This window comes from Myotis myotis, unplaced genomic scaffold (genome assembly GCF_014108235.1).
Source record: "Myotis myotis isolate mMyoMyo1 unplaced genomic scaffold, mMyoMyo1.p scaffold_m19_p_23, whole genome shotgun sequence".
Lineage (NCBI taxonomy): Eukaryota > Metazoa > Chordata > Mammalia > Chiroptera > Vespertilionidae > Myotis > Myotis myotis.
The window spans coordinates 6,609,383-6,634,512 of NW_023416328.1; the positions used below are offsets into that span (position 1 = coordinate 6,609,383).

Here is a 25,130-nt window from a genome sequence, read left to right on the forward strand (position 1 = left end):
TCAGAATGTAAATGTCACGCTCCCAGGCCCCAGCACAGCGACCCGCCTCAGCGCCGTGCCCAGGACTCCACAGTTTATGACCAATGGCCTGCGCCTGCTTTTAGACCCAACCTGTCTGGGTCAGGAAGGCCAAGCCAACAGGAAGCGCAGGAACGCTATCACTGACCTAATCTTTTTCTTTGCCAAACCAGCCCCAGAAAATGCGTCACTGCCGAAACCCTATAGAGGACCTGCTCGGTGAATTCTTTCGAAGGTCGGTCACCTTAATCATTCAAACCGGTGGCACGACGAGGACAGGAATGCTCGTCTGGGGCCGATTGCGGGTGCTATGGCTTGTGAAAATTAAGGCTCATGCTTCTTCGGATCCGCAATGCCAGAGCCGGGGGGATGTTTGCGGATTTGTCCTTTTGTGGGCACTGTAATCCTGGGTCTGCTACTAGAGGTGATCACTGGATAGCAGAGTGAGTAAGAGAAAGCACACACACAGCCCAGGAGAGATTTACAGATGAGCTGGGAAGATGTTTGATCCGTTTGCACAATAAATCAAGGCCAGAAACACAGCAATCTGAGAAAAAGCATCCGACATGAGGCACAGAGACGGGGTGTGGCCCTTTCTTCCAAGGAGGAAGGGATCCCACCGAGCTTGTCCTTGGCACCCTCAGCCTCCCCTTTCTGAGACTTTTCCATCTTGGGGTTCCCTTGGACCCCCTCCTTCCCACCACCGTAGAATAGAGGGGCCCAAAGTCTGTCCTCAGAATAATTCAGGCTCAACTGTGAGTGACTGTTATCAGCCAAATCAGGAAACAGAACCAAGTCTGAAACTCTAAAGAGCAAACTTCCAGAAACACTTGGGAGATTCTCACTGGGAATGTGGGGTGCTGCATGGGGAAGGGGTCCCATAAAGAGACAGAATGACCAGACTCCCTGGGTCTGGGTGGAAATGTCCAGCTCCAGTGTATGAAAACAAAAAAATCACTCCTCATAGCTGTGGTTTCATGGTACTATCCAAACATCGAAGTTAAAAGGAAGGTCAGTGTAAAGAAAAGTATTGACTCAGTGATGAAACAGATGGCATGACAAGACCCGCGACTGAAGTTTGCTGAAGGATGTCTGGGAGCCTGGCTCCTCAGAACCTGGTCCTCAGGCGGCATCCTGGGTATCTCCGGCCCCACCAGTTGGAATCCGCATCTTAACAAAGCCCCCAGGATTCGCATACATGTCAGAGTTTGAGAAGCACCGACTAAGAAAACCTGGGGAGAGCATTCACGGTGCTGCAATTAGTAGATGGCTCACATACGTCTAGCTGAGCCTATGCAGCAAAATTGGGTCAACCTTTGCCCAGCAGAGAGAATCCTTCTGAATGTCCGTGGCTCCTTCCTTCACTCTCCCAGGAAGATGTTGTTTGTGTTTTCACTGTGATCAGCACCCAGGGCCTCCCCACGGACCTCCCTTTGCCTGCAGAGAATCATGGCCTCTGCTGGACCAGAGACTCAGCCCAGGGCAGTCTCCCCCATTCTACCCCCTCCACCCCCACCCCCAGAGGACAGCCTGGACGGCCCAGGCCGTGGCTGAGCCTAAACTCCAGTGCCTCAGGGACCTGCGGGGACGGCTGCCAGCTGCAGGGGCCCGAAGATAAAAGCGTTAATTTAGCTTGGCCGGCGTCCAGAGAGCTGAGCAAAGCGAGGCCTCCCAGCGAAGGGTATAAAGATATAAATAAATAAATAAGACGGAAACAAGTTGGCAGATGTTTGCGCTCCCCTTTAAAGCGCGAGCTGCACGCACTCGGCCCGTCCTGCGAGCCAGGCGCGGGGCCAGACGCGTGAGGTGGGCATTCCCTGCGCCTCCCTGAGGCCCCGCAGGTCACCGGGGCTGCCTCGCAGTGAAGTCGGTCAGCCGGAGAGGGGTCTTGCCTGGGGTCACGTGACCCCCACGGCTGTGTGCCGAGAGCCAGCTCTGGGCAGGAAATGGAAACAGGCTGGTCGTTTTCCCAGCGGACCCTGGATGGAAGGAACGCTCGGTATCCTAATAAGGTTTCAGAACCGCAAGGAGTGTCTTCATCACGATCAGCTCTGCCAGCACCATCTCATCCATCGTCTCTGCACTTGGACGCACACACGGCCGACTGTTAGCCACGCAGCGAAGGTGGAGGCACCTTGGGGGAGGGTCCGAGCAAGTTGCCAAGATGCTCGCCTTCATGACAAGGAGCCCGGGAGGCTGCCCCTGCCCGGGATGCCAGAGGGACAGAACGGGGCCACTGTGGGAGCCGCCTCCTGCACGCCCCGTATTGGGGATCGAGCCCGAATCGCGGGCATGTGCCCTGACCGGGAATCCAACCATGACCTCTTGGCTCATAGGTCAACGCTGCACCACACAGCCACGCCGGCGGTCCTGGCCATTTTAGATCAGACCTTCCATTCACCCCACAGAGAACGGGGGCCACTCAGCCTCTGTGCAAACAGGAGTCGATTGCTCTGCTGCCGAGACGGTTGGAGAAGCTCACGTGGAAATGCTGTTTCTGAGGTATTTCTAATCCGTGCCTCGTTTAGATCAGTGTGAACCGTGTGTGCCCTTCTTCACTATTATTTGAAATTTCAAGTGCAATGAAACACAAAATCAAAGCAAGTCAAATGAATCACGTCATGTATGTACTTGATGCAAACGGCCTCCCCCTGCTGAGATCTTCAAATGCCCCTCAACAGGGGGGAACCTGGCTGCTGCCAGCTGAGTCCTGGTGGAGCGAGTCAGTGCCAGGCCATGACAAAAAGATGTGGGCAGCACAGCACACCTATGCTGCTCACACCTGCCCCGCACATCTGCCTGCCCCGCGCTGGGCAGAAGGCTCTGTCACTCTCCTTCTCCGTAGACGCGAACGTGGCCAAAGCTGAGCCAATCATAGCGCCTCACCTGCCCCTGGCCGCAGGGATTGGCCAGGGGGGCGGGCACGTGACCAAACCTGGGCCAATCACAGCGCTTCATCGGCTTCCGGCTACAAGGATGGGCTCAGGGAATGAACCCATGACAGAACCCGCACATGACTTTGCAAAGTGGAGAGGTGGCCACGAGGGGACAGATGGGAGAACCCCCTCTCTGTTCTGGAAGCTGAAGGGCAGGGGAACCCTGAGGCCAGGCACCCCTTTGCTGCCGCCTGGAGAAGCGGTCCCGACAGAGAAGCCCACCACACAGAGGCCAAGGTAAAGAGCGCAGGAGGGCCCCCCAGTGTGGTCAGTGGTGGAACGCTGACCTACGAGCCAGGAGGTCACGGTTCGATTCCCGGTCAGGGCACAGGCCCGGCCAGGATGCGGGCTCCATCCCCAGTGTGGGGCGTGCAGGAGGCAGCCCATCAACGATTCTTTCTCTCATTGCATTTTTTTTTTTTTTTTGCGTCTTAACAAGAATGGTTAAAAGTTCCAGTTGTCTAAGTAGCTAGAAGTTTACACTAATTTTCCATTAAAATTTTTTTCTCCTAAGAGAACTGTAAATAGTAAGACAATTTTTTTTTTTTCACTGTGGAGGAAAGGAAGGAAGGAAACCCTCACTTTACCACCTCCCCTTTGTAAATTTTCTACCTTTTTTTTTTTTTTTTTTTTTTTTTTTTTTTATTTTTTTTGGTTAAAAGGCTTTTTTCAAGCCCCACAGCTCAGGGTTAGTGAATATACCCTTTTTAAAGAAATTGAATTTTGTGGTGAAATGACCAAATAGCTTAGACGGAGAAAAATAAGATCTGATGAAGAAAATACTAGACTTCGAGGCCGAAACCGGTTTGGCTCAGTGGATAGAGCGTCGGCCTGCCGACTGAAAGGTCCCAGGTTCGATTCCGGTCAAGGGCATGTACTTGGGTTGCGGGCATATCCCCAGTGGGAGATGTGCAGGAGGCAGCTGATCGATGTTTCTAACTCTCTGTCTCTCTCCTTTCCTCTCTGTAAAAAATCAATAAAATATATTTTAAAAAAAATAAAAAGAAAAGAAAATACTAGAGGTCAAGGGCATGTACTTGGGTTGCGGGCATATCCCCCAGTGGGAGATGTGCAGGAGGCAGCTGATCGATGTTTCTAACTCTGTCTCTCTCCTTTCCTCTCTGTAAAAAATCAATAAAATATATTTTAAAAAAAATAAAAAGAAAAGAAAATACTAGACTTCGAATAACATCTCTCTAAGATCCATTCACACTGCTGCCTTTTTATAAGTTAGAGGCCGAAGTCTAACCCACCTAGGTACACCCAGGACTCTATAAATATACACACACCTCACATCCCTCTCAACCCAGTGAACGCTGGGCTTGGGGAAATACTGGAGCCATACAGTTCCCGAGAGAAGCTTGTTTTTTCAAGTTATTAAAAGAAGGTGGCGAGCATTCATGAGGATATGAAAATTCAGCATCGTCTGGAGGAAACTCTTGAATCTGGTTAGCGCGGCTGCCAAACATCTCAGCTATGTTATGTCAGGATGTTCAGCTGCAAGCTCCACGCTAATGGATGGAAAGATGGAGTAAGAGCAGGAAGTTCCTGCAGGAACACAGAGCAACCTTGAAGACCAGCGTCCCGACCGTGAACTCAACTGTCCAGAGGATACCCTGTGAGGCTCCAGTTAACAGTCAGGGGTGCCAGATGCCCGCAAGTGGGGAGCAGGGAAATGCAGGAGCAGCCCGCCTCTCTCCACCTTTTCTGAGACACCACGTAGGGGAAAGATAAATTCACGTTGCTCTTTCTGAAAAAGTGGATGTTTAAAAGAAACGTACACACAAAAACAACATTATGTCTGATCAGCGTGACTCAGTGGCTGAGCATCGACCTATGAACCAGGAGGTCATGGCTCTATTCCCGGTCAGGGCACATGCCCGGGTTGCGGGCTCCATCCCCAGTAGGGGGCATGCAGGAGGCAGCTGATCCATGATTCCTTCTCATCATTGATGTGTCTATCTCTCCCTCCGTCCCTCTCCCTTCTCCTCTGAAATCAATAAAAACATATTTTAAAAACAACCAACATAACACAGCTCTAGACTCAGAAAAAAGTGATCGCCTTGGGGTGGGGGTGGGGGTAGGGGCTGGGAGGAGGGGAGGAATGGGGGGAGGAAAATGGGAGACATCTGTAATACTATCAGCTATAAAATAATATTTAAAAAGGAAAAGATAAAAGAAGTCATTAAAAACTTGGTTCCCCGCTTTTCCATGCAGTTAGCTTGCAGGGTGAGGTTGCTATTTTTATCAGCTGTCTTCAACCCAGCTGTTGCTTCATGTTAACATGGCGAATGGTGTGAAAATCCCAGCAGAGGCGCGTGAATCCCAGAGGGATCTGTCTCCTGCCGTTTCTAGAACAGATAAAATGTCATGCGCTGCAGTGGGGGTGGGTCAGGGACGTTGCACCAGTGAAGGCAATGTGACTATTTCTGACATTTATTTTTTTTTAAATATATTTTTATTGATGTCAGAGAGGAAGGGAGAAGGAGAGAGAGAAACATCCATGATGAGAGAGAATCATAGATTGGCTGCCTCCTGCACGCCCCCTACCGGGGATCCTGGGCATGTGCCCTGACCTGGAATCAAACCGTGACCTCCTGGTTCATAGGTGGATGCTCAACCACTGAGCCACACCGGCCAGGCTATTTCTGACGTTCAAATGATATGGAGCCGAGGGCCAAACTTCCTTTCCATCAGCCCCAACCAAAGAGCCTGCCCTGGGAGAAACCAGAAGCAGGAGTCCTCGCGTTTCAGGGGCACCTGGCTGTCCCAGGTGCTGGCCGTTGTGGCGCCCTGAGGTTGGGACAGCTGCGTAGCCTGCAGCCCGGAGGTGGCCCCCGAGAACCCACTTCCTTTTTCTGACTTAGAATGTGACTTGTAATTTCAAACCCACTCTTTGGATTTCCTCTGTGTAAATAACAGCATTTTGGCGAGACTGTGCAATGGGGGCGGGGGGCGGGGAGTGCCACATAAAACTTAGACCATTTAAAAATACAACTCTAATTGCAGGTTGGTTTGCCCAGGGTTTGGCAAATTAGGCGGGCAAATTGGAGGGGCAGTCGGAACTTGCCCCAGGCACAGAAACACGACTTTGTTACCCATCCGACGGTGCAGTCCACGAACTCTTTCAGAGCTTCCTTCTAGAACAGCGGTTCTCAACCTGTGGGTCGCGACCCCTTTGGCGACCGAACGACCCTTTCACAGGGGTCGCCTAAGACCATCCTGCATATCAGATATTGACATGACGATTCATCACAGTAGCAACATGACAGTGATGAAGTAGCCACGAAAATAATTTTATGGTTGGGTCACCACATGAGGAACTGTATTTAAAGGGCCAGAAGGTTGAGAACCACTGGTATATACAAAGCCCAGCCCGGTATCTAGCATGTAGGAGGGTCTGTGATGCCTGTTGGATGGGGGAGATAATAAATAAATCATCAAGGATATTTATTGAGAATTTAGTGGAGTGCCTGGCACATAGTAGATGGCGTTCACAAGGGGAGGCTTTGGAAATATGGTGGTGGGGTCATCAGTCTAATGGGAAGACATTACCAGCATTTAGAGGGCAAGGCCAAGGACAAGGGCACTAGACAAGGGCTGGGGGGGGGCGGGGGGGCAACCCTGCAAGGCAATGAGTTGCCCCACCGCCCACACAACTTCAAAAGATCCTGCCAGACATTGCTGTTAGGAGGAATCTGCGATGATCTGCATTCATAACACTGTGTTTTACATCTAATCAGAAAGAACTATTTGCACATCTCAGTGGGCACTGAATTTTCCAGGAATGCAATTAGCACACACACTTAGAAAACACTCCGTTGCATTTCGTTTGCAACAACTCCATGGGGAATGGTTCCCCTTTGCAACAACTCCATTAGCAACGCTGCTCAGGGTATTTGAACCCTCAACAGAACACGCTCAGATCAGGCCATGTATGAGAGTGTGATGGTATGTGTTGATGCAAAAAACCCAAAAACAACAAACCACACGCTGATTTGTTCATGTATTATAATTTCATTTCTTCTTTTTTTTAAAAAAAAATATTTTTATTGATCTCAGATAGGAAGAAAGAGGGATAGAGATAGCAACATCAATGATGAGAGAGAACCATGGATTGGCTGCCTCCTGCACAACCCTACTGGGGAGGGAGCCTGCAACCCGGGCCTGTGCCCTGACCGGGAATCGAACCGTGACCTCCTGGTTCATGGGTCGATGCTCAACCACTGAGCCACGCCAGCCAGGCTCTTCTTTCTTCTTTATGTTATATTTAAAGCATACTAACTTTTTTGAAATTATGTTTATAGGTAGGTTATCTATGCATTTTTTACAAGATCGTAAAAAACCAAAATGTTTGTTTTAAAGGAAGGCAGTACTTGTAATAGGGATTAGAATCACTGTATTAGATGCTCTTTTTCTTTTAATAATAATAATAACAATAATAACAACAATACTAACTCCAGGGAAAAATTCCCACCTGGGGAAACAACCTTCCTTGAGAGGTGACCCTGGTTAAAACACATAGCGCTAAGAAGGGGAGCAAACATATTAAGAACAGTATGCCATATATGCTGGGTCCCTTGAAACATATGCTGTGCAGATGTTTCTTCCCTGCAGCGACTGTGTCAAGCAGCAAGGATGGACCGGCTTCCGGCAGATGAAGTTGTCTTGTCTAACAGGAAAGGCCCTCTCAGAGTAGGACCTACAGCTGCTGGTACCTGTCCTTCTGCATTCGCTTCATACTCTCTACAACATCCAGGCTTTGCTTCTGAAAACAACTGTCTGAAAGATGCATCTAAAACATCAATGCTGTTTTGCTGGTGTGGCTCAGTGCTTGAGCGACCAGGTCAGGGTATATGACCACGTTGCGGACTCGATCCCCAGTGTGGGGCTTGCAGGAGGCAGCAATTCCTTGATTCTCTTTCTTCATTGATGTTTCTATGCCTCTCTGCCTCTCCCTTTCTCTCTAAAATAAAAATAAAATAAATAAAACATAAATGCTATCACAGCAGAGAGATGCTCAACAATATCTAAGATTCATTTAATAAGTTTATTGAGTTTTTGGTGAGTGCCAGCCATTTCTTAAAGTGATCCTCTGATCCACAGGTGGGGAATGTCCTGCCTGAGGTCCATATAAGTCCCTCCAAATCATTTGGTCTGGCCCTCCCAAAGCATAGGGGTCATTTAAAGGTTTGACCAAATTGCAGCAGCCTAATTGTCAATAATTTCATTTCATTTTGTATGGCCCTCAAATGATGTTATAAATATCCAAATGGCCCTTGGCAGAAAAAGTTCCTCACCCCTGTAATGTAATGTATTAACACTTCAATATAGCCCCTGGAGTAGACCCACAGGGAACACTCCCTAAAAATCCAATTACTTCCCCTTTCTACCACTTAAAAGAAATCACAAATTATCCAATACTTGGGTACATTTATCAAATTATAAAAATGTCATCAATCTCATGTGTAAAAAATGATTCTTGTGAACACAATTGCTTTCTTCCCATTGGTAATTAGAGTAGCATCTTTTCCTGTTTCTTTGCTCTTTAATTTTCTTTGCCATAAATAAGCTCTTCCTAAAATTGTTCATATTTCTATTGCATAATCCATTAATTTTATTATCTGTAAGTATAGATTTTTCGTTGCATTCTAAAAACAAATTACTGACTAAAATGACAGATATTACATGCGTATAGTAAATCCTCTTCTTGTTCTGTAATATAGCAGAAACACTCTCCGTACTAGCAAGTACTAAACATTATTGTTGGCCAAAAGACAGAGCTAGTCACCTTCCAGCCTCTGGTCACAGCTTGCCCAGCCATCAGTTAGTACATCATCTTGTTTTATGTGTGTTTCTATTTAAAGACATCTTAGTTGTGACTGGCTTCTTTCACTTAGCATAACATGTTCAAGTTTTATGTGTGGTATATTCTACTGTATGGGTACACCACATTTTGTTTACCCATTCATCAGTTGATGAGTATTTGGGTTGTTTCCGGTTTGAGGCTCTTATGAATAACGCCGCTATGAACATTGTGTACAAGTTTTTTTTGTGTGTGAACATGTTTCCATTTCTTTTGGGTATGTACCTAGAAGTGGAACTTCTGGGCCATCTGGTGAGCCTCGTTTTCCAAGGTGGCCCCGCTATTTTACATTTCCACCAGCAATGTTCGACGGGTCCAATTTTTAAACATTCTCATGAATGTTTTTTATTTTATTATTTTTTTTAATCTTTAATTTCTTTATTGATTAAGGTATTACAAATGTGTCCTCATCCCCCCATTAACCCCCAACCCCCCCGCCCCCCACTCATGTTCTCATCCCCCTGTTGTCCATGTCCATTGGTTTGGCTTATATGCGTGCATACAAGTCCTTTGATTGATCTCTTCCCCTTACCCCCACCCTCCCCTACTTTCCCTCTGGGGATTGATAGTCTGATTGCTGTTTCTCTGTCTTTGGATCTGTCCCTGTTCATCAGTCTATGTTGTTCTCTATAACCCACAAATGAGTGAGATCATGTGGTATTTACCTTTCTCTGACTGGCTAATTTCACTCAGCATAATGCTCTCCAGTTCCATCCATGCTGTTGCAAATGGCAAGAGTTCCTTCTTTTTTACCGCAGCGTAGTATTCCATTGTGTAGATGTACCACAGTTGTTTTTACTGCGTTTCTGTGAAATGTCCGTCCCCCCCCCCCCCCCCATAGGCATATCCCTGGAAGCATTTCCCTACAGAAAGCAGATTAGTGACTGCCTGGGGCTAGGGCGGGAGGACAGGGAGGGGCACTGGGAAAGGGAGGCGCCTGTTAATGGGTTTAAAGTCCTACCAATGGCTCCTCTCTGAGGGGGCGTGGCCAGGCCCTGGGGGCGTGGCCTAGGGCGGGACCAGCCAGTATAAAACCCTGCGGAGGGGCTGCGGCCCGCACTGTGGTGGCTGTTACGCGGAGAGGCATGGAGCAGTGCGCTTGCCTCTGTGGCGGGGGCTCTTCCCGGGGACGTCGGTGTCGTCAGAAGCGCCAGCGCCCAGCTGAGATGGCAGCAGCCAACGCCAAGCGGTGTCGTCAGGAGCACCAGGGCCCAGCTGAGATGGCAGCAGCCCACAGCAAGCCGGCCCCGGCCCCGGCAGAAAGGCACGTCGAGGCGGACGTGGCAGCGCGGTGCTGCTCGCTGCAGGACCTGCCGGTGGAGCTGCTGGTGGAGATCTTCGCCTCGCTCCCCGGCACCGACCTGCCCAGCCTGGCCCTGGCCTGCACCAAATTCCACCGCATCCTGCAGATCGACAGCATCTGGAGACGGCGCTGCCGGGAGGAGTTTGGCGTTCGTCAAACCTTGCAGAACCTGGAGACGATCCGTGGTATGTCTTATCGAGAAGTCTATACGAAGCTGTTCCACCCATACAGACACCTTTTGGGTTTGTGGCAGCTGGATCGTGGCTATAGAAGACTGCTGAACGTCGTGGTGGACGGCTTAGGCATCACTGGTTGGACGTGCAGGCCTTCCCTTAACCCCCAGGGGGACGGCCCAATGCAATTCGAGCCCGCGTTCAGAATTCGCCTGACCCAGAGGAAATCGGCCGCGGTGGAGTGCATGGAAGGCCGCCACCTGCAGATTCAGAAGGACAGGCTCAGCATCAAGCCGGACCACCGGAAGGACTCACCAACGCGGCGCTGGGACGAATGGGGGCGGGTGCTGGTGCAGGAGGTCAGACAGCCCAGCGACTGCCTGACCTACCGCCGCCTCTACCTCCCGCCCAGCCGCCCGGACGACCTCATCAGGCCCGGCCTCTTCCAAGGCAGCTACGATGCCTACGGCCGAACGATCGTCATGCTCAGCCTCCATGGGCAGCGTGCCCGGGTCACGAAGATCACGGGAGACTCCACCTGGACGCTAGCGATCCACCTCAGGCACCGCATCCAGCTGCGAGATGGCGAGTTCTTCCGCAACTTCTACGAGCTCTCCCGCGTGGTCCAGGAGATTGACCAGCAGGTGATCCGGGAGGAGCAGCAGCAAGAAGACGGGACTGGGGAAAGCCAGGGCCATGGCTGGCAGAGCCCTGCCCAGCCCAGCGGCGGGGAGTCCGGGGCTGCAGCTTCGGAGGAGCAGCCGGTCCCGTTTGTTCTGCCTCCGGGCGTGCGCTCAAGGGACCAGAACTACCCCGGAACCTGCAGGATGTGTTTCTATGGCGTGGACACTTTTACTGTTACCTTACCTGGCTTCACCTCCCCCAGGCGCTTCCCTGGAGTCTTCATCGTGTTCGATGAGAACCACTTCGGGTTCATCTCTCTGGCGATGAAATATTTCATCCTGTTCTGCAGAGTCCAGAACACCTTCCAGAATGTGGAGGCACCATCCCCGCAGGCCTTCCTGGAGATGCTCCAGGACATTCAGTCCGGACCCCCTGGGAAGAGCAGCTGGTATGCACTTTGAAGATCTGACCTGCTGACCAGGCTACCCACCTTTGGTTGTTTTTTTAATCCTCACCCGAGGATATTTTCCCATTGATGTTTAGAGAGAGTGGGGGGGAGAGGGAAGGACAGAAATTATCGATGTGAGAGAAACACATCAGTTGTTTGCCTCATGCCCAAGCCCCGAACAGGGCCAGACGGAGTAGGAGCCAGCAATTGAGGTAGAAATAAACCTTAGACCAGTGGTCTCAACCTTCCTAATGCTTCGACTCTTTAATACAGTTCCTCATGTTGTGGTGACCCCCAATTTCATTGTTACAAATTGAACATAATTAAAGCATAGTGATTAATCACACACACACACACAAAATAAAGACATCTTAGTTAATAGTAATAAAAATAATAACAACAATAAAAAGTTAGAGCTTTGTCTTAGGTGAATGGCATAAGAAATACGATATTTCTTTGAAGAAATAATGACAGAAAACTTCCCCTACCTGGTGAAAGAAATAGACTTACAAGTCCAGGAAGCGCAGAGAACCCCAAACAAAAGGAATCCAAAGAGGACCACACCAAGACACATCACCATTAAAATGCCAAGAGCAAAAGACAAAGAGAATCTTAAAAGCAGCAAGAGAAAGAAACTCAGTTACCTACAAGGGAGTACCCATACGACTGTCAGCTGATTTCTCAACAGAAACCATGCAGGCCGGAAGGGAGTGGCAAGAAATATTCAAAGTGATGAATAGCAAGAACCTACAACCAAGATTACTTTATCCAGCAAAGCTATCATTCAGAATTGAAGGTCAGATAAAGAGCTTCACAGATAAGAAAAAGCTAAAGGAGTTCATCACCACCAAACCAGCATTATATGAAATGCTGAAAGGTATTCTTTAAGAAGAGGAAGAAGAAAAGGGTAAAGATAAAAATTATGAACAGCAAATACATACCTATCAACAAGTGAATCTAAAAATCAAGTGAATAAAAAATCTGATGAACAGAGCAAACTGGTGAATATAATAGAACCAGGGGCATGGAAAGGGAGTGGACTGACAATTCTTCTGGGGAAAGGGGTGTGGGGGTGCAGGAAGAGACTGGACAAAAATCGTACACCTATGGATGAGGACAGTGGGAGGGGTAAGGGCAGAGGGTGGGGTGGGAACTGGGTGGAGGAGAGCTATGGGGGGGAAAAGAGGAACAACTGTAATAATCTGAACAATAAAGATTTAATTTAAAAAAAGAAATAAGATATTTCTTATTTTCATTCTGAGGTCTCACTGTCTTATTCATATTACCAAAATGATCCTTCACACACACCAGAGAAACTTTTTTTATTTGTTTATTTTAAAATATTTATTTATTAAATTGCGGTGACATTGGTCCACATGAACATACAGGTTTCAGGTGTGGGTTTCTGTGTCACAAGACCTGTATATGGCATCGTGTGCCCACCACCCAAAGTCAGATCTTCTCCTGTCACCTGACAGTGGGACCCCTTCTCGCCCCACCCTCTCAGAGATACTCTTAATCCTTTGCCCTCAAAGTCCTGGTGCCTGAGAGAAAAGTGTGCATTGCAGGACTCTGAGTTGTAGCTAACTAGAGAGAACAGAGAATCAGGGAATTTTAGGTCCATAAATAATCTTAGGGAAAAAAAATGTTTTTCATTCTCTTTTACTTTCAGACAGCCAGATTTTTGCTGTACCATGCCATCTGGCTAAGAACTCGTTGTAATAACTTTTTAAAAATGATAAAAGTAGCATATATATTTATTTTTTAAAAAATTGGTAATTATGATAAAGAACAAAGAACCAGAAAAGACTCACAATCCTCTACCTGTTTTATTCCATTTATGGGATTCACAGCCATTTAGTTAACCATAGATCTATATTTATGCATTACCAGATTGCTGCTTTTTCTTTTCTTTCTTCCTCTCTCTTTTTCTTTCTCTTTCCTCTTCCTCCTCCTCCTCCTCCTTCCTCTTTGCTGCTTAAATGATGCTGCCAGAAACATCTTTGCTTCCAAATTCTGTTACATATAATATTACCCCCCCCTCGACCCCTTCGTCTACTTTTCTAGAAATAGCCTTTGGACTCAGAGGATCTGGCTGTTTCTGCGGCTCTCGATCCATCCTGCAATGATTGTCCATGGCTGCCTGAGTCACGAGGTAAAATATTGATGAGGAACTTTATGAAAGATGAATCAGGCAGAAGATACCTAAGTGTATCGATCAGTCTCCACACTGCTCACGCTGTGACAGCCAAACACTATGGTGCCCCTTCACTGGATGCAGTAGAAGCGACACAGCCCCAGCTCTGAGAGATTCTTGCCAAAGTGGAAAAACGAACACAACACAACCAAACAAAACCAACGCAGACCTATCACGCTTTCAGCTCTCATCTCCGTTCACAGGACATACAAGGGGCGGAGGAAGAGGTTCCACAATGCCATGAGCAAGTCATCAAATACGGGACCTGGGCCAAAACCGGTTTGGAGAGCGTCGGCCTTCGGACTGAAAGGTCCCAGGTTCGATTCCGGTCAAGGGCATGTACCTTGGTTGCGGGCACATCCCCAGTGGGGAGTGTGCAGGAGGCAGCTGATCGATGTTTCTCTCTCATCGATGTTTCTAGCTCTCTATCTCTCTCCCTTCCTCTCTGTAAAAAATCAATAAAATATATTAAAAAAAAAAATACGGGGCCTGGGAGAGTCCACTCCACAACTAATTCAGTCCTTTCAACACGTGGCATCACACACCAGAATATGGGTTAAAAGAAATGTGCCCGGCCAGTGTGGCCCAGTGGTTGAGTGTCAAGCCAGGAACCAAGAGGTCACAGTTCGATTCCCGGTCACGGCACAGGCCCGGGGTGCGGGCTCGGTCCCCAGTGTGGGGCGTGCAGGAGGCAGCCGATCCATGATGCTCTCTCATCATGGATGTTTCTCTCTCTCTCTCTCTCTAAAATCAATTACAAAAATATTTTAAAAAGTAAAAAGCAATGTAGAGGCATAACTAGGTTTGATCTAGGGACCCTGCCTGGGAAGCTAGAAGGGAGGCCGGAACAGATTTAACCAAAACAGCAGCTCCGGGTTCTTTACTTGCCCACAGTGGGAGCTCGATGCTGAGGGACCTACCAGCCGACCCCACGGGCGTGGCTTGTGCCTCCTCCGTCAGCAGGTGGTAGTCTGCATCGTCTTAATTTAATACTCCATCCTGCCCCCAGCCCCCCCAAACACACTGATCTTAAGTGTAAGAATCCAGTCTTCACAATTCAATATATTAGCTGTCGAGTTTCCGTAAGTGCTCTTTATCAGGTGAAAACATTTTCCTTCTAGTTTCCTGGGAGTTTGCATCACAAATGGATGTGGAATATTTTATCAAATGCCTTTCCTATTGAAAAGATTGTATGAGTATTGTGGGTTTTTTTTCTCTCTCTCTCAATCTGTACACATGGAGAATTCCATTGGTTGATGTTCAAATGTTAAATGAAAGTTGTATTCCTGGGATAAACACCACTTGGCTATGATGTGTTACGTGTTTTATTTTTTTATCCTCACCTGAGGAGAGGGGATATTTTTTCATTGATTTTTAGAGAGAGTGGAAGGGAGAGGGGAGGCAGAGAGAGAGGAGAGAGGAAGCATTGATGTGAGAGAAACACATCAATTGGTTGCCTCCCACATGTACCCAACAGGGCCTGGGGATCGGACCTGCCACCCAGGTACGTGCCCTTGACCGGGAATCGAACCTGTAACCCTCTGGTTCGCAGGCCGGTGCTCTAACCACTACACGATGCCAGCCAGTGCCCCATCCTGAGCCTCAAGTCCCATCACTCACAACTGACCCATTTATTTTCGCCTCCGGTCCCTTGGCCAGGCCACACACCCTGGGATTTGCGAACACACGGCTCTGTTCCTAGCCAGTGCGTCCCGACCAGCAAGTCACTGTAATTTTTGGTCGCGTTCCCATCCTCCCTCCCAGTGTCATTAGTCACATCCTCCTTCCCCTTTCTGCCTTGAATAGGCTGTCATTATGAGGAGGCCAGGCTGGTGTCAGGATTGCATGAGAACCGCAGCGTCAGGCCGTCACCGCGCTGGAGCCGGGGATGGAAAAGGCTGGGATCCGGGGCTGGCTGGCACCATCCAGTGAGTCATCATGGAAACGGTGCCCCGGATGCTGCCGAGAGGCCCTGGGCGGCTGGTGAGTCCATCCGTCAGATGTGTCATACGAGATCCTGACCCCCTGACATCCTCCTGCGTTCCAGAACGTGTGGGATGCGCGGCCTTCCGTCTGGTCTCCTGGTGACAATAAGATTTGGGTTGTTTTGTTCTATTTTGGGTTCCCTTGCCGTTTCCAGTGTGTTAAAAGAAAAACACACAAAATACCTTTTTTCAGATTACAAAGAGAATCCGTATTCATTGTACGGAAATTGAAAAAGACAGGGAAACGCACCGAAGAAAATCCCACCACCAGAGATATATAGAGTTGCATAGATATATCTCTGATGGTGGAATAATATATATATATATATATATATATATATATATATATATATATTATTGATTTCAGAGAGGGAGGGAGGAAGAGAGAGAGAGAGAAACATCAATGATGAGAATCATTGATCAGCTGCCGCCCGCTGGGGATCAAACCCACAACCCGGGTATGTGCCCTAACCAGGAATCGAACCTGGATTGTCCTGGTTCATAGGCTGACGCTCAACCACTGAGCCACACCGGCCGGGCTGGAATTTTTTTTTTAACGAATTGCATTTGCCTTAAGATGTTTTCTGGATTATAGTGTGTATAATACTTTTCCAAGTTGTTTTTTTAAAACTCTAACAGTGTAGCTCACACAGTCCTCGTTTTTTTAAAGCATCAGATTCTATCATGTTTGCCCTGAAGGAGAACTTACATAAGATACCCTAGTTAAACACGTTCTGTCTAAAAACGAGAAAAAACCAATCCCAAGAGGGTCTTTGGCCCCAGGCTCCCAGCTCCAAGCCCCGGAGTCAGGAATGGAGCCCTGGGTTTTGGTCGCAGCTTCCTGCCGCTTCCTGACCCGCCATGTCCGTGCTCGCCTTGTTCGTGCTCCCCTCCCGCAAGATCTGGAAGGACTCTGGCCTCGCAGGCAACTGACCTGGAGGAAATGCCCATGAGTTCCCAGGCTACGAAATAGGAAATCTGCCCCGGCCTTCCATCTTGAGCCAGGCGGCCCCGTTGGGGAGATGGAACTTGCAGTTCAAGGTCACTCTGTTGGGAAAACAGCCATTGTCACACATCCCAGTAGGACACGTTGGCCAAAGCTCTGATGGCGGCCATTTGGCAGCACCTGGCCCAGTTACTTTCAGAATTAGACACCTTTTGTAGTTGTTGTTGTTAATCCTCACCTGAGGATATTTTCCCATTGATTTTTAGAGAGAGTGGAAGGGAGGGGGAGAGAAGGAGAGAGAAGCATCGATGTGAGACACTTGGATTGGTTGCCCCCCTGCATGCACATGTGTCATTTCATATCTGTGCAGGTACCTCTGTAAGCTAGAGTCCCAGACCTAAGATTGCTGCCCTGGCCGGTTTGTCTCCGTGAATAGAGCATCAGCCCTCGGGCTGAAGGGTCCTGGGTTCGATTCCGGTCAAAGGAAGGTATCTCAGTTGGGGGTTCCATCCCCAGCAGGGGACGTGCAGGAGGCAGCCGATTCATGATTCTCTCTCATCACTGACGTTTCTCTCTCTTCCTTTCCCTTGTTCTCTGAAATCAATAAAAAGATATTTTTTTTAAAAAAAAGCAAAGAAAATAAACACACCTCTCGAGACAAAAAAAAAAAAAAAGTCCACTAATGGGAGATGTGGTGGGGTCAAGGGGCGCTGTTCCCATGCGGGATAGAAACGGCCTTTCTGTGGCTAGAATTCCTGGGACCACAGCCCGGCTGCAGGCTGGTCTCCGCGTGTGAAGAACCAGCATCACCCACCGCAGCGACCAACCCATAGCACATGCTTCCCGGAATGCCCAGCGGCTGATGAGCAAGGCATCGCTTCTGGGCTCCCGCCGTCACAGGTGGCACCTGCTAGTGGTGAGTGGCCTGCCCTCCCCAGGCCTGGGACAGCTGTGACCTGCAGGGGGGGCCCCTGTGGGGTTACCCAAACCGCGTCCCTTCCCTCCAGAGAGCTGCCCCCAGGCCCTTTTTGTGACACGGTCTGGAATGTGTGGCTGCGATGCGGACAGGTGCTCCAGCACCTGTTGGGGTGAGGACTGGGCTGTCACGTGTCACCTGACACGAGACCTGATGAGCTGTGCTGGTCTTAAGGCTTTCTCAAGAATGTGGATTTTTTTGCCTCCCTAGAAGGGCTCCCCCCGGATGCAACCCTGCCTCCCCAGCCCCTATAGACATTCCCCTGGAGCTCGATGTCAATCCATCACCCTCGCCGGCAGGTAATTTAACATAAGTCTTAAGTCCACATCTGAACTCTCCTTGTTGTTGTTGTTAACCCTCACCCGAGGATATGTTTTCCATTGCTTGTCAGAGAGAGGGGAAGGGAGGGGGGGAGGGGGAGAGAGAGGGAAACATCGATGTGAGAGAGACACGTCCATTGGCTGCCTCCTACACATACCCCACTGGGCCAAGGATCGAACCTGCAACCCAGGGTCGTGCCCTTGACCAGGAATCATACCCGAGACCCTTCACTGCACGGGCCGACACCCTATCCACTGAGCCACACCGGCCAGGGCCACATCTGAACTATCTTTACTTCCTTCATAGAATGGATGGCAATGTTTTTTGCTTAGAGTAGGCACTCAAAAATACTAACAGAAAAAAGGATGGCAACCATATTCACATTTATTCAATGGCATTGCTCATATCTGAAGGCTCATCTATGTGCCATTTTACTGGAAATTGATTTGGCTAGCATTTTAAAGAAAAGCTTTAGGTTGTCTGTTGAATTCGGTAATCCCTTGCCTCTTTGACATTCCCGATGTTTTTGCAGTTTTCTTTCAGAATGTTTTTATATTGTGTGCATTTTGAGAAAGAAAAAGGAATACTCAGGAAAACATTTTAAATGGTCCATATGCTTACTATACTGGTAACTGCTTTTAAAAAATGAAAAAAAAAAACACCAAAAAACATGTACACGGCCAGAACGTTTAAACCAGTGGTTCTCAACCTTCCTCATGCCGCGACCCTTTCATACAGTTCCTCATGTTGTGGTGACCCCCAACCATAAAATTATTGTCGTGGCTACTTCATCACTGTCATGTTGCTACTGTGATGAGTCGTCATGTCAATATCTGATAGGCAGGCTGTATTTTCATTGTTACAAATGGAACATAATTAAAGCATAGTGATTCATCACAAAAACAATATGTAATTATATATTCAATATGTTTTCCAATGGTCTTAGGCAACCCCTGTGAAAGGGTCGTTCGACCGCCAAAGGGGTCACGACCCACAGGTTGAGAACCGCTGGTTTAAACCAAGGGTGGGGCTAGGTAATGCCAGGGAGAGCTGCCTGTGACATTTCCCGCCCCAGTCCCTTTCATCCAAGAGCCTACTGTTAAAAGAGTTTCTTATCATGGCCCTGGCCAGTGTGGCTCAGTAGGTTGCAGCATTGTCCAGTGCACCAAAGGGTTTCAGGTTTGATTCCTGGTCAGAGCACATCCCCAGGTTGTGGGCTTAACCCCAGTAGGGGGCATGCAGGAGGCAGCCGATCGATGATTCCCTGTCATCATTGATATTTCTGTCTCTCTCTCCCTCTCCCTTCCTCTCTGAAATCAATAAAAATATATTTAAAAAAATAGCCCCAGCTGGTGTGGCTCAGTGGATAGAGCATCGGCCTGTGAACTGAAGGGTCCCGGGTTCGATTCCGGTCAAGGGCACATGCCTGGGTTGCGGGCTCGATCCCCACTGGGGGGCGTGCAGGAGGCAGCCGATCCATGATTCTCTCTCATCATTGATGTTTCTATCTCTCTCTCCCTCTCCCTTCCTCTCTGAAATCCATAAAAATATATTAAATGTATATATATATATATATTTTAAAAAATCAAAGAACAAAAGGTGAAACATTGGGGTCTTTCTGTAACCTCAGCTCTGCCCCTGCATTCGGTTGGGGACCACGTATTCTAAAGAACAGTTGCTCCCCAATGCACCCCATTACAGATCCAAAGACCAGGACGGGGGATTCTGGGGAAGATTTTCTTTTATTTTTCATTTTTATTTTGGGCACGCCGAGCCCACCTCCTCCCAGCTGCTGCAGACCGCAAAGGCTGCTCAAGGGGAGGCCCCGGCCCCTTGAAGCCTCATTCCCTCATTCCCGCAACGTGCCAGGGCACGCCCGCCCCCCCGTAAGGGCTGTTTGCATTCCTGCAGATCCTGGGCGCGATAAATACTTGCTCGCTTTCTGGGGCCCTTCGCCACCCCTGGGCCGAGGGGCGCTGTCCGCCTTCATCTGCGCGCTGCCTTGCAGATAGAAATGATCAAATGAAGTCAAGACAAGGATCCAGCCTCATAAAAATCTTGCCCGCAGCAAGCACCAGCAGAAAAGTGAGCTGTGCCAAGGCGGCGCGGGCCCAGCCGTGCCAGGGGTTGTGCAACCACCCAGCAGGGGTGGAAATCTCTGACAAACACAGGGGCCGCGTTGAAAATGGGAGCATGGACATGAGGCCTCATAAAAAAAAAAAAAAAAAAAAAAAAAAAAAGCCATTCGGATCGTTGGCTCCTGTGAACCTGGAAAACCGCGCTTTCTGACCCTCCCGTGTTATGTGTGTTTTTTTTTTTCTTCCCGTGTCAAGCCCAGGATAAAATAGATTTTCCATTCTCGGGTTTTCTGGGTTGGTCACTTTGGCTCTAACCTGAACCGAGCTTTCAAGCGGTTGCATCAGACCAGAATGTTCCACGCGCTGCCTCTGCCCGGTGGCAGAGAAAGGTCCATTCTTGCGCCCAGGGGACCGTCACCGGAGGCCTACTATGTGTCAGGTCCCCAGCCAGGCTCTGGCGAAGGCAGGAGGTGAGTAAGACGCAGCCACGCCTGCAGGCCGGGCCTCAGATGAAAGAAGACGGTCTGGGAAGAAAGGCTGGGCGCCAGGGGTGTGGGGAGGCCCCCCGGGACCCACCAGCGGAAGCTCTTGAGGTTAGCGCTCCAATTAACCGGCGCAGTGACTCTGGCTAATGAGAAAAGCCATTGAAGTCTGGGTTCTGATCTCTTCCTGTTCACCCTGCTGCTGGCCCAGAAGGGACCCCACCCTGAGAAATAGGAGGTGATTGACACCTGCCACCTGCCAGTGGACAGAGGAGCCGGGGTAGCCGTCTATTGGTCACATGTGCTCACAGCCTGGGGGGGGAGGGCCGCGTGGAAGCGGGGTGCACTCAGGGGCGGAGTGAGCCAGCAAGGACTCTGGGGTGCAGGCTGTGTAGTAACAGGAGGGTGAGAGGACCCCTGGTTCCTGCAGCAGGATGAGCTGTGCTTGTTTGAATGACTGTGTGGGCTGGCAGGGACATGGCACCTACTAGGGTTAGGGTCCCGTGGGCGTGGCTGGTCTGGCTGACAGGGGACCGAGCTGGGGACGGGCATGCATGCCTGCTGAGAATGGGAGGTCATGGTTAAGACTCTGGGACCCTGGGAGGATAGCGCAAGGAGCCCGGCCGGTGTGGCTCAGTGGGTTGAGCGTCGTCCCAGTGGGAGGTGACGGTTCAAGCCTGCAACCTGACTGGGAATTGAATGGTGACCTCCTGGTTCATGGGTCAACGCTCAATCCCTGAGCCACACCGGCCGGGCTGTTTATGTTTTTTTCTTTTCTTTTTTTTAAAAAAATATATTTTATTGGTTTTTTACAGAGAGGAAGGGAGAAGGATAGAGAGTTAGAAACATCGATGAGAGAAACATCGATCAGCTGCCTCCTGCACACTCCCTACTGGGGATGTGCCACAAGCAAGGTACATGCCCTTGACCGGAATCGAACCTGGGACCCTTCAGTCCGCAGGCCGACGCTCTATCCACTGAGCCAAACTGGTCAGGGCATATGTTTTTGTTTTTTTATTGTCTGTATGTGGCCATGACTGCAAGCTTCATGAGAACGCGGGTCTTCTCTGTATTCTCAGGGCCTCGAACGGCGTCTGGAACACTCAGTCCGGCTCAGTGCACGTTTGTGGGATCAGTGAACAGCCGCACAGGCCGCTGCAACTTGTGCAGGTACATGTAGATGCCGTAGGTGCAGTGTGAGGATTGCTCAATCCTCAGCGGGACCTCAGGGAAGGATCGCTATCATCTTAGAGGGAGGGAGAGGGGGGTTTGGAGAGATTGAGCAACTTGCCTGAATTCACACACGTGGGAAATGGTGGAGGTGCGATTTACACAAAGGACCGCTAGACTGGTCCTACCTTTTCAGCGACTACTCTACGATTGGCTTCCAATGGTAACCTCCTAGAGTTCTGACATACAGCTGGCAATTTGGGGATGGCTTGTACCATGTGACTATATATAGCCGGGAGCCCATTCTCTCGGTATGAGACTTTAGAGCAGTGGTTCTCAACCTTCTGGCCCTTTAAATACAGTTCCTCCTGTTGTGACCCAACCATAAAATTATTTTCGTCGCTACTTCAACACTGTCATGTTGCAACTATGATGAATTGTCATGTAAATATCTGATATGCAGGATGGTCTTAGGCGACCCCTGTGAAAGGGTCATTCGACCGCCAAAGGGGTCGCGACCCACAGGTTGAGAACCGCTGCCTTAGGGACCTATGGGCCCAGACTAGGTCTAAATGGACATCCCATAGATGTGGCGGACTGAGCCTGGGAGTGCGTGAGATGCGTTTTGAAAGAAATCCTTGAGGGAGAACTAGACAGTTTCAGCCTTTAGAAGAACTATCTGGGACAAAAATACAGAGAAAAGAGGACGGTGGAGAGAGATCCTGATCTCATCTATAAGGGGTAGATGTGGGTGGAATATTCGGCGATTTGTGAATGCAACCCTGTCTTTAAAATGTTTGTTTTTATTGATTTCAGAGAGAGGTAGGGAGAGGGAGAGAGAAAGAAAGATCAATGAGGAGAAACATGGATCAGCTGCTTCCTGCACACGCCCTACTGGGGATGGAGCCCGCAACCCGGGCATGTGCCCTGACCGGGAATCGAACCGTGACCTCCTGGTTCATAGGTCGACGCTCAACCACTGAGCCACACTGGCTGGGCTGCAGCCCCTTTTTGGATGGAACACAGAAAGTGGAAATAGACTCCAGGTTTGGAATGACTATAATTGCCATGTCTTGTGGGTTGAGGAGAGAATCGCAAAGTCTGAATAAACCCTGTGCGGAAGGAAAAACACAACCTACCAAAATGACAACACAGGATAGGAACTGAAAGACTTATTTGAAGTCCGATTGTATAAAAACATCCAGCTGCCAAAGACTCGGGCTCTTCCATGTTTTAAGTTTATTTAATCTTTATGTCGACTCTGACATGTAAGAATATACAGTGAGCAAAGGAGAGGGAGGTCTTTGATCTCCTCCGTTGGGAACCTGAATTCATCATTTTCATTATCAGGCATTCAAGAATAAAAGACCGTGTGATATGCAAATGAGAGGATTGGAAACAACATTTCTAATGCTGGAAAAAAGATGTCATGGACGGCCCAGCCGGTGTGGCCCAGTGGTTGCACATCACTCCCTCCCCCCCCCCCCCACGTCCCCTCCACACACACAGTATGGCCTGCCAGCCCCTTTGAACCAAGTGCTGCTCTTCCTCACCTCCATATTGCATTGCCTAGTACAGCGGTTCTCAACTTGTGGGTCGCGACCCCTTTGGCGGTCGAACGACCCTTTCACAGGGGTCGCCTAAGACCATCGGAAAACACATATTGAATATATAATTACATATTGTGTTTGTGATGAATCACTGCGCTTTAATGATGTTCAATTTGTAGCCATGAAAATACATCCTGCCTATCAGATATTGACACGACGACTCATCACAGTAGCAACATGACAGCGATGACGTAGCCACGAAACTAATTTTATGGGTGGGGGTCACCACAACATGAGGAGCTGTCTGAAAGGGTCGCGGCGTGAGGAAGGTTGAGAACCGCTGGCCTTGGTACAATGTGAGTCCCTGGAGCTCAGACACATCTGAGGGCTTTAGAGAGACCAGAGAGAGCGGGAGGGCCCACAGGTGCCGCTCCTCACAGTCTACCTCCCAGACGAGGGCGGATATAAGTGGGCACATGTGGGCTTTGCCTCGCTGTGTGCCGGGAATTGCTGGAGACGCTGGAGTTCAGGTACGGTTTCTCGGCCCCAACAGAGGCTGGCAACTTGATTACTGTCATGACAAATAAGACGGATTCTGTTTTGCTAATGGATTTAGCGGTGCCGTAGAATTCTTCAACTTTTCCTTCCTTCCTTCCTTCTTAAAACTCCCTGCAATTCTCCAACAACTGCTTTGATGTGGTGGGGGGAGAGGTGCTCGTTTAGGGGGATGCAAGCTCTTTTCATCTCTGCTTCGGCTGGACTCGCGGCCAAGTTCTCAGCCTGGCTCTCGGGAGTGACCCACAGCATTGGGAAGGGTAGGAAGGAGGTGGTGTGAGCCCAGTGGTCTGAAGAGTTGGCCTTTGCAAGGGTGGGGGCATGGGTGGAGCCACCAGGAGGAACACCTCTTTTGGAGCATCCTCCTTCCCCTTCCAGGAGGAAGCACAGGTGGGAAGCGGGGAGCCCCTGCTCACTGTCCCCCCACCTCAGACCCTAGGCTTGGAAGGGAATGAATCAAACTCCTCTTTTCCTGGAGCGGAGAAGCCAAACCCAGCTGGGTTTGCAGCGCCCGGCTGGTTAAAGAGCACGATTTCCACTTTTGCTGAGTGACACCAAATTTTAACGTGTTTCCAAAACCTCCCCCTAGCCCCCCGCTGCTGGCTCCTCTGAACCCCCTCCACTGTGGGCTCTGAGCAGCATGCAGGTTTATTTTTCAGTGTCTGGTGTTTATGCGCCACGTTGGAGTTGGGTTTTCCCTGGTACATGGATGGCCTCCTTCAGGGAGGAAGCCTGCGAACCTCCAGCTTCCTTTGCCCATAGCCTCTGGGGGCCGGCTCACCCACCCCATCCCTTGGTTTTAAAGCACTATGGGAAGGAATGTGTCATCTCCAGGTGGAAAGGAACACTCGCTTTGTGTCCATTGCATTGGGGGTGCAGACGTAGGCAAGCATGGACTATGAATGGCTGCAGAGGGGAGCAGCCTGCAGGACACAAGGGCCACAACGGTAACCCCACAAAACAGGACAGCTGTGTGTCCCCAGCTCATCTCCTTGGCTCCTCTCTCAGAAACGGCCGCAGGCAGAGCGGTTAGTAAGTGGTTCAAGTCCTCAGTGCCCTCCTCTTCAGCCCTGTGACCTCTGCTTCCCTTTCCTCCTCCTGTAAAATGGGAACAGAAACTGAATCTGGTGCATGGCGATGTTGTAAGAGCTGGTGAACTATGTCTGGCACACAGTTTAGCGCTCAAGGTGTACTGGCTGTGCCTCTATTAGTAATTAATTATTACTAATAGGAAAGATTAGGAGGTTGTGGCTCTCCTGGGTCTTGGTGAGCTTGGCTGGCCAATCCCAAGGCCCCTTCAAACCCTACTCTCTCCGGCCCGGGTACCGTTGCGATTGCTCAATGAGCTTAACCTGGCGGCCGCCAAGGCGTGGGCACAGGTGCGGCCCTGACCACAAACAGGGCGTGGGCCAAGCCGAGGTCGGGAGAGGCCAAGTGTGCCGTCGGGGCGGGGGCTGGCCCGGCCCCAGAGCCCGGCAGGGGGCGTCTGCGCCGAGCAGGGC

General features: G+C 49.7%; 1 protein-coding gene across 1 annotated transcript; it reads left to right on the plus strand.

The window, feature by feature from the left end:
• Positions 1–9,905: 9,905 nt before the first annotated feature.
• LOC118679287 (F-box only protein 31-like) lies at positions 9,906–11,381 on the plus strand. Its single transcript, XM_036355869.1, has 2 exons — positions 9,906–9,980; positions 10,029–11,381. The coding sequence occupies exons 1-2, from the start codon at positions 9,906–9,908 to the stop codon at positions 11,379–11,381; spliced, it is 1,428 nt and encodes a 475-aa protein (XP_036211762.1).
• The last annotated feature ends 13,749 nt before the right edge of the window (positions 11,382–25,130 follow it).